Source organism: Chaetodon auriga, chromosome 7 (assembly GCF_051107435.1).
Source record: "Chaetodon auriga isolate fChaAug3 chromosome 7, fChaAug3.hap1, whole genome shotgun sequence".
NCBI lineage: Eukaryota > Metazoa > Chordata > Actinopteri > Chaetodontiformes > Chaetodontidae > Chaetodon > Chaetodon auriga.
Window position 1 is genome coordinate 13,083,561 of NC_135080.1, and position 9,857 is coordinate 13,093,417.

A 9,857-nucleotide genomic window follows, 5' to 3' on the forward strand; every position below is an offset into this window, starting at 1 on the left:
CACAACTAACTTCTTGTTTACATCAAACTCTCTGCTCCTCAGACACATGCGTCAAACCTGAACACCCACTTTGTCCAGTCCTGAAGCAGAGTTCATGTCTCACAGCCCAACTAAACTCTGTTTATTACTATTTTTTTTTAAAATGGTGATATTAACATAGCCCGTGATCATTTTCCTCTCATGTTTTTCTTTTTCTGTGTCTCTCAGAGGATTCTTTTCTTAATTCAAAGCATTTTTTCCTGTCCACTAATTAGACTTTGACCATAATTAAAAACAAACTCAGGGTTGCCTCAAGCAGTAAAATGTCAATCATCCGTCTTTCCTGTGAAACTTTTTCACCTTTTTATTGGACAGACATGCACATTGATCAGGTTTGTCTACATTTTAGCCTCTCCAGGATGTTTTTCTTTGGAATCACGAGACTGTTTTTCAGAAGTTACGCCCACATGACTTATTTGTGTGATGGATTTATTCTTCCTTTATTTCCCACTCCTTCCACAAGACAGAAACAACACACTTACTCGCTTTGTAGTTTCTCTCAGTCATATTGGGTGGTTTTGATTTTATTTTCTTTATTTTTAGGTTGCCATTTCATGAATTTATGAATTACACCTTGCCCACTTTCACAGCCGGTGTTTAAGGCTTTTTCCTCCCACTGCTCTATCAAGTGCTCCTCGCAGTGAAACAGTGTGAATGTGTTAGCCCTGTGATAGCCCGTTTAATAATCACCAGGTTTATCGTTTTCTCCAAAAACAAACAAACAAACAAACAAAAAAACCCAGCAGTCTTTCAGTCAAGATCAGAAAGATTATTTTTTCTGAATATAATGACTCCTGGTTGCTTACCTTATCTGCCCCCCCTCTAAACACATGGAAACACACCCTGTGCACGCAGGCCCCTCACCACAAAGTTAATTTTTAATCTCTTTTTTCAGTTTTCCACTATATATACACTGTGCTTTGCTTGGTACTGTCTCTTAGATGTATGATGGTGTGACTAATTATTTTTTCCCTCTGACTCTTTATTACTTTGGATGTCCATCACACCTTGCGGATCATGGCTGGATTTCTTACGTGGCTGTGGAGGTACAGGAACTACATTGTGATCGTCCTGACGCCTCTTTTGCTCCTTCCTCTGCCGCTGATCATCCCGACCACGGTGAGAAATTGAACACGTGTATGTGTGTTTTCCTGTCATTAGACATATCTGCAGGCATATTTTAGACTTCAGACCTGCTGAAAAAGTTCATTCAGAGTTATACAATACATATATTAAGCTATCACTGAGATATTTTAAGCCCTCAAACGTTGCTGACCATGTATGTATATCTGTATAGGTGTAAGTATGGGCTTTTGGTGTTGACTCGCTTTGCTGTTATGTGAGATGTCATGCAAATGATCAAACCCTCTCTCCAAATGTTTGCCATGAAGTCAGTTAATAATGACGAATGTGCAATTAAAGGCAGAGCACAGCCTTTTCTGTCCATCAGCACAAACACACGATGCAGTTTAGTCATCATCTGTTGAGCTGCTGATGGGAAACGTTGCTGAAGATGGAGTAAACAAAAACAGTTGTGCTGTTGTATAATTTCTATTTGAGTTAAAGGTGGGGTGAGTCATTCAGGAGAAAGATTGTTGATATTTGCTGAATTTTAAATTCAGCAAATATCTTCTCACAGTCTGCTAGCTGTCCCTTTTGTGACACTTCTGGAAAAAAAATAAAAATAAAAAACACAGCCCTGGCTCTGAAAATGGGAGACAAACAACGACTACACAACACTATTCCAGCCAATCAGCAACAGGTGGCGTTTGTGTTCATGCACAGAACAAGGGGAAGGGGAGGTGAGATGGGGGCAGTGAGAGGGACGCTAAATCTCACATGCTAACATGTAATAGCATGTGAAGAAGGAGAGATGGTAATATCAACAAACTTGCTCCTGAATGACTCACACCCCCACCTTTAAATATATGTGATGGTAGATATTCATTTGTACAGCACAGATGTCCTCTAACACCCATGAATCTCCTCAGGTAGCTGCATGAGAAGCTGCAACTCAGCTGCTAAACAAGTGAGAGTTGAAACGTTTCTTGATAAGGTCTTACACATGGTGTCCACAGGTCAAGCTCACTGTACATTCAGGGTTAAGGGGCTATCTGGTAGACCTTCCTTTGCCAAAACATAGAGCCACAGGTCATCAAAGAACAGCTCTGATGATAGGTGTATTATCATATCTAATCTCTGACCTTTGGCTTGTTTTCTCACACCAAAAACTGTTACAAACTACCTCAAACAGGCCGCTCATTATGGCCATGGAGACCGCCCAGTAACCTTGTCACCAGTAACTTAGATATGCTAATGTGTGCTGCACTAAGAACACATACTAAAACTATATAGGACATGCATTTTGCTGCTACTGCTACTACAACGTGATTACTAGGAGTAAGCAGTGCAAGAAGTAAATAGTTCTGCATCCAAATCTGCAGCCAAATTTTGTGAAACCACTGCAACAAAATGAAAGAGGTAACCTCTGATAATGAAAAAGGATCAAAGACATCAGCCTGGAGGTGCATTCATTTCACTGCTTTACATTGTCTCTAGCTGCACCATGGCCAGGAAAAGGCCCCCCGTCAGTGACCCTTCGTGCCATGTAATCTTTTACTGTAATAAATTGAAAAGTGGGATCATGTTCAGGGGCTCCATCAGTCCCTTCGACCACAATCTCTGCTCCCTCTGAGCTTGTCACAATGAGTTTATAGTCAGTTTTAAGGGAGATGAGTATTTGATGGGCCTTCATTGTTGTTCACCTCTTTGTTTTTTGCAATACACTGTTCATGTGTGCACAAAGAACAATAATGAATAATAATACACTTCCTTTGTAAAGGACCAAGCTGAACAGAGTTCAGGAATATGAATAGAACACACAGCAAAAAAAAGATTAAAAAAATAAAAAATAGAAGGAAAGAAGTTATACTCAGCCATGTATCATTCAGCAGAATGTCTTTTCTTTTTTCTTTGACTGGTGCCAGCTGTTTTTTTAATCAGCTTTAATTACAAGCAATTAGTGGGTAAAACAAGGCATTAGCACTGAAGTACACAGCAGTTGTGCCAGAAAGTGTCAGAAATTCCTGACAGCTACACAGACAGAAGCTGCGGAGCTTACTTTGTGTTACTTTGTAGTTTTTTTTGATTTTTAATGTCATTTTTGATGCTTGTCAGTAAATGTTCCTACAACAACAGTGAGCACATGAATATTTTTCAGGAAACGTCGCCTGTTCTAGTGATGAAAGGCTGAACTATAGTCGGTCAGCCAAGATAAAGAGGTTTCTGGTGTGTTGTAGTTGCCTCACAAGCTTTAACGTGTGCCTCCTCTTCTTCTTTTTCTCAAGCAGCCATTGTTCATACACGTGCCAAGTGCATCAGACCATTTATAGGCATGTGTGACAGACAGTATGAACTGTAAGCAGGTTAAGCAGCCTAGTCCTTGTGTGTCGTTACAGGAGGCAAAATGTGGCTTTGTAATAATCCTCATGGCGCTGTACTGGTGTACAGAGTGTATCCCTCTGGCTGTGACCGCCCTGCTGCCCGTCATTCTCTTCCCCATGATGGGCATCATGGAATCAGGCGAGGTATTTCAACTGCATACTGTACACACACATCTTCGTTGCCATCTCTTGGAATTAGCTTGGATCTTTTACCTCTTTTGCCCCACATGAACCTATTTCCTTACTCCTTTTTCTTCCCTGATCCAGGTTTGTATCCAGTACCTGAAAGACTCCAACATGCTCTTTGTTGGTGGGCTGCTTGTGGCCATCGCTGTCGAGCACTGGAACCTGCACAAGAGGATCGCCCTTCAAGTTCTGCTTATTGTAGGGGTGAAGCCATCTCTGTAAGAAACTTCACTCTTCACCTGCACGTACATTGTGGAAACCCTTCCCACAAGAGTGGAAGCTGTTGGCCGTATCGTGTACGGACTCACATCCATTCAATCTAATCATTTGTCTTGCGTCCTTTCCAGCCTCATGATCGGTTTCATGAGCACCACGGCCTTTCTGTCCATGTGGATCAGTAACACGGCCTCCACAGCCATGATGCTGCCTATCGCCAACGCTGTGCTGCAGCAGCTGTGTGAGACAGAGGCCAACGCTGAAGAGAGGGATTATAGTCCGACCAACGATGGTCAGGACAACGATGCATTCGACATGGGTGACGTCAAAGAAAGCCATGACATGGAGCTCAAACCAAAGGACAGCAGCATCGACATGGGTGTGTGTCTTTTTTGTTAACTTTTTGGTTGCTAGTTTTCACTATTTTTACTGATTTTTTTGTTCTGTTGTTTACTTGTTGGTGTTTTGCAGATGCAGATAAAGATGGTGGCAGCACAGATATGAAGAAAATGAAGGAAAATGTGTCTTCACGTAGGTTTTTTAACTTTATCTTTGAACTAACAGCCTGGCTTAGAAAAGAATAATAAAACCCCAAACAGAACAACAAAAGTGCCACAATAAACTATATGTTAATTTGTCAAACTTAACTTTCACAGAGCTCTTAAAATCCAGAGAAACTTTGTGCTCACTGAGTTTAACAATCACAGAAAGTAATAAAGCGTGGACGACCAATGAGAGCATTACCACATGGCATACTGTGTTTTTTCTTGTTGCAGGTGTCAGCTTCGTCCTTCCAGAAGTTTGTGACACGACTTCAGAGACGGAGCAGCGCAGACTTAAAAGGGAGCAGAAATATGCGAAACTGACGAAAGGCATGAGCCTCAGTGTTTGTTATGCTGCCAGTATCGGTGGCACGGCCACCCTCACTGGAACCACACCCAACGTCATCCTGAAAGGCCAAATTGATGAGTACGACATTCATGTACACAAATACGGTTTTGATAAAATCTTACCCAAAGATCGCTTTGTAGTCTTGCGCCAACGCCAGAAATAGCCACACCTTTGATTAGATTGAAAGTCCAGATAAGCAACAGGATTAAACAAGTTTTAAACAAGTTGGATGTGAAAGCCAGTGTGAGCAAACTCAATATGCCAAGTGCCCTTGATTTTTAAGTCACGCCAAGTAGATTCAGTAATGAAATTATTGAGAAAACGCTACGCTACTAACTGATGTGATGGCCAAATCTAACGCGCCTTTTATAAAAACAAAATTATTCCAATCTAACTTGCTGGCACTTAATCTAGCAAGAGAGTCCAGCCATGTGTTTTGGTTCTAATGCTTCTTCTTCTTCTTCTTCTTCTTCTTCTTTTATATCATAGACTCTTCCCAGGTAATGGAGGCATAATCAACTTTGCAAGCTGGTTTGGCTTCTCCTTCCCCAACATGGTGCTAATGCTCGCCCTGTCTTGGTTGTGGCTGCAGTTCATGTTTTTGGGCTTCAAGTAAGTTTCGTGGGCTGGAGTCGTTCTCTGTCACTGTCAAACCATCTGCATTGCAAAAACAGAATAATTTAGTGTCACATTGTGTTATTGCAGCTTGAGGAAGTCCTTTGGATGTGGCACAAAGAAAGACAATGACAGGGAGGCATTCCAGGTAATCAAAGATGAGTACAAAAAGTTGGGCAGGATGAGCTTCGCTGAGGCCTGTGTGCTGGTTATCTTCACGCTGCTGGTTCTTCTGTGGTTTACCAGGGAGCCCGGGTTCATACCCGGCTGGGCCACTGTGCTCTTCAACAAAGACAAACCGTGAGTTCAAAAACTGGTTCAAACACAGGTTTTTATGACTCCTAGGTGAAAAAGCACAGAGGTGAACAGTTAACCAGGGAATGGCCCACTGTGAAGGAGGAAGGGTCTACTATTAAAGGTGTATCAATCACCAAACTTTGGTCTCCATGATGCTGAGTGTCAGCCAGTCAAGAACTGTTTTATCATTGAATGGTCCAGTGTCTGATGCTTGAATTGATGACCCGATCCTCTGTCCAGTCTTGGGTCTATTCAAGAGGTTCTGCAGTAGAAATGCAGATATTTGTACTGTGCTTTCTCTTCAGGTATGTCACAGATGGCACTGTGGCCATATTAATGTCATCACTCTTCTTCTGCATCCCGTCCAATTTACCCAGATGTTGTGGGAAGTCCAAGGATGGTAGGTCAGCTGGCATGTGTCTGATAATTTAGTATGTGCAACAGGTGCGTCTGAGGGCACATCTTACCATACAACAGATAAGATATTGATTTTGGAGCTTTTGAGGGTCACATGTTGATAATTGACATAAGTGTGTGGAAAAAACCTTAAATCAGCATGTTTTGAGACAAATAAGACTATATATGTTGAAGCATTTAAACTTTATCTGTTGGAAATGTTCATTCTCTGTTGCACCACTTTTTATGTTTGCAGCATGTTGCAGCAAGTCTGTCACATGAAGATAGGAGTGCGGGTTTATAATCAAGTCTGTCCTCTATCTCCGTCCTAAAACAGACAGATACAGTCAATAACTTTTACGGGCCTTGACAACTCATCTTGCTGATTCAGTGCTTTCTAACAAATGTTATCCCGACTCCTTCCTGAGTTGTAGCCTGATAGCGGCAAGGTCAAGCCTGTACAACAGTTCACAGTTCCTTAGACAAATGACTTTTGTATCAGTGAATACTTTTTCGCCCTTGGTAAATTAAGTTAAGCATGTCCTGCTTCTGCCTATAAGCAACACAGTCTTTGTGACTCCTCAAAAAGTGGAAAAGCGGTGTGTTTTGAACACAGAAGAGTGACACAATGATTAACAGTTTAAAAGGTGAGATGCAGACTTTGAGGTGCCACAGTTCATTTCTCACCTTGGAAAAGAGAAAAATCAGGCTTTAAGTACGAATCCAGTTACAACATCACATTTAGATGGTGATTCTGACCAGTTTATCACATTTCCTTTTATCTTAGTGGAGTGCATTTATGGTCACAGCATCTTATCTGTACACAGTAAAAGCGAGGTGCTTCTACAGTTGGGTTAGATATGTCATTATTTATGACTGTCCTAACTAAAAGCTGAAAAAAACCCACCTCTATCTTAATAGGGGCCCCTGCTGAAGCCCCTTCACCTCTGCTTAGCTGGGACATCGTCCATGAAAAGATGCCTTGGAACATCCTTTTGCTTCTGGGAGGAGGTTTTGCATTGGCCCATGGAAGTGAGGTAATGCAGCTGATGACCAAACTGATCTTCCTTTCCACAACCCAGATTGTAGAAATTATATTACTTCATGAGCTCAGGAACACTTTGTAGAGCCATTGTCAGTAAACATAGTTAGTTAGAAATTGATTGCATTTACCTTTTACACAGCGTCCCAACCTTTTTGGAATCAGGGTTGCGTAGATGTTTCAATGCTGATGTGTTTTTTCACCCCATATAAAGAAATCTGGACTTTCTGTGTGGCTTGGAGAAAGTCTCATACCGCTGCAGAACATCCCTCCTTTTGCCATCTCCATCCTGCTGTGTCTGCTGGTGGCCATGTTCACCGAATGCTCCAGCAACACTGCCACTACCACTCTCTTTCTGCCAATTCTGGCCTCCATGGTGAGACAGAACATAATACTCTGTTTGTTTTACATATGTCTTTGTGTGCAGGTTAAACAAACTAGACCTCTCAGTCTTATAGATATCCAGTACAGGTACTTAGATTACAATCCTGCCTCCCTTTAAGATGTTTATCATTAGCAAATTCACTCATCTATTCAACATCTATTTCATTGCCTTTCAGCCTGATGATACATTATGAAAGCATTTATATATTTATGTGAAAATAAAACAATGCCTGCTAATGGACCACGTATGACAGCTCTGTCCCTGTCCTTGATATCAGCCAGTTGCATTGTTTTAAAAAACTATCTATTGCACTTTTCTCCCACCGTGGCGCCCTGACAGCTTTAGACTTGCCTGTTCAGCACGTGTACGAGTGTCCTTCTATTTATTTCTTTCAATCCAGGCCACCGCCATCAAGATCCACCCACTGTACGTCATGCTGCCCTGCACCATCTCTGCCTCACTGGCTTTCATGCTGCCTGTAGCCACTCCACCCAACGCCATCGCCTTCTCCTATGGCAACCTTAAAGTCATGGACATGGTAAGACCTTTCAGAAACCATACAGACCCTGTAAGTGTTGACATGCACACAGTGTTTTGGATAAAGGCTCATATCCAGTTTTAAGATAAGCAGCTTATATTAATCCTTATATCTGATCATTATGGTTTACCTGCACACACACAATATCCTGTATTATAATAATAGAATATTACTGACCTCGGGCAAATTGAAAAGCAAATACAGTGTATACATGCCTGAAGTCTCCACAAACTGGCATTAAGATTGATAGACCGGTATAGGACCTACTCTGATAGGGAACTGACAAAACAGCGTATTGCCTTGGACCAAAGGACAAATGCGATTTAATTTCTGTTGTATTATTTTCTGCTTGTTCCAGGCCAAAGCTGGATTCATTCTGAACTTTGTTGGAGTCATAACCATCAACATAGCCATTAACACGTGGGGTGTGGCCATGTTCCAGCTAAATACCTTTCCCAGCTGGGCCAATGTCACCACAACTCCTTGAATGTGATCTCAGGAAAATGGAAACAGGGGAGAGAAGCTGGGGGAGACGAACAGTATCTGCTTATATCTCAGGATTCCTCCACTGGAGGACTGGGCTGGCAGACGACTTGCTGTTTGTATTTAAAGCTCCCCTGAAGGCTCCATCCTGTCCAGCCTGATGTGCAGCGACTGTCCTTGAGTGCTAACACAGGTGCTTCTATGCAGCTTTCAAAACCAGCTGGACGTGCTGACTGGAAACACTGGAGCACCGTTTGTTCATAAAAGAAGCTGAAACAGTGTTTTTTCATCGACCACACATGACATTTAAAAACACGTGCGCGCTGATGTCCATCTGGATTGCAGAGAGAAGAAACTTTGATACTGTGAGTTCTCATGGCAGCCGTAATAAACAGTGTTGTACTGTCCTAATGTAATAAAGTTTAACCAACATTAAAAAAAACCCATCAATCGTTTTGTTTTTACATTTGCATTAATGTGTCATTGTATACAATATGGGGCAGGTACATGCAGTAAACATAATGGACCATATGTAACCATGGTCCTCTCTCTCTGTAGACATATATGTTGACTAGACAGAGTCTAAACCTGATACAGAGAGCAATAATCATTCCTACTTATACACACTGTACTACATGCAATACTGAGAATACTGTTGCTCAGACTTTTCTGCTGTCTGTCAATGACGAGAGAATCGGTGGAACAGAGATGCTGCAGGTTTGCTCTACTATTTGACTGAGATAGGTAAATTTAATGGTGGGCTCAAATCTCATTGCCATCCATAGGATTAGGTCCCCAGCTGATTTAAAGAGAGCCCAGTGGACAGAAGGCAAATCCTGTCAAAGGGTCAATGTGGGAGAAAGGCAAAAGGATTGAAGGTAAGGGAAATCAATTATAGGAAACAAATTGAAAACCTTTCATTGAACTCCTTGGCAGGGGTCCACGTATCTGCTGTGTGTGAAGGCCCGGAGCAAAAGGGATTTTAAAATGGTGAAACTACAGTACAGGGAGGTCAAAAGAGTACGCAGTTATGAAACCAAAAACGTTTTTGCTTAATCTAGCGACCACTCTTCTTCAGAGTAAAAGACGGCATCATTCAATGGAGGAACGATCGTTGTCTGTCTTGTTAAACATGTTCTCACAGTAATGGAAGTTTATGGAAGTGTGATGGATGTCAGTCATCAGAGGTAAGACCACATCTGGATGTCATATCTTCTGTTTTGTCTTATTTTGATTACTTTTGGTCTCATAATGTAATTGAGTCCTGTCCCAATGTGTGTTTTGTGACTTTTGTACAGTGTAACTAAGTAACTAAATACATTTACT

General features: G+C 41.7%; 1 protein-coding gene across 1 annotated transcript; it reads left to right on the forward strand.

Annotated features, from left to right (window-relative positions):
• The first annotated feature begins 1,056 nt into the window (after window positions 1-1,056).
• LOC143323159 (solute carrier family 13 member 2-like) lies at window positions 1,057-8,715 on the forward strand. Its single transcript, XM_076734827.1, has 13 exons — window positions 1,057-1,158; window positions 3,498-3,626; window positions 3,750-3,886; window positions 4,016-4,263; window positions 4,356-4,415; window positions 4,661-4,853; window positions 5,265-5,387; window positions 5,481-5,690; window positions 5,993-6,087; window positions 7,005-7,120; window positions 7,340-7,501; window positions 7,911-8,048; window positions 8,407-8,715. Exons 1-13 carry the CDS (start codon window positions 1,057-1,059, stop codon window positions 8,533-8,535), a joined length of 1,842 nt encoding a protein of 613 aa, XP_076590942.1. The 3' UTR covers window positions 8,536-8,715.
• The last annotated feature ends 1,142 nt before the right edge of the window (window positions 8,716-9,857 follow it).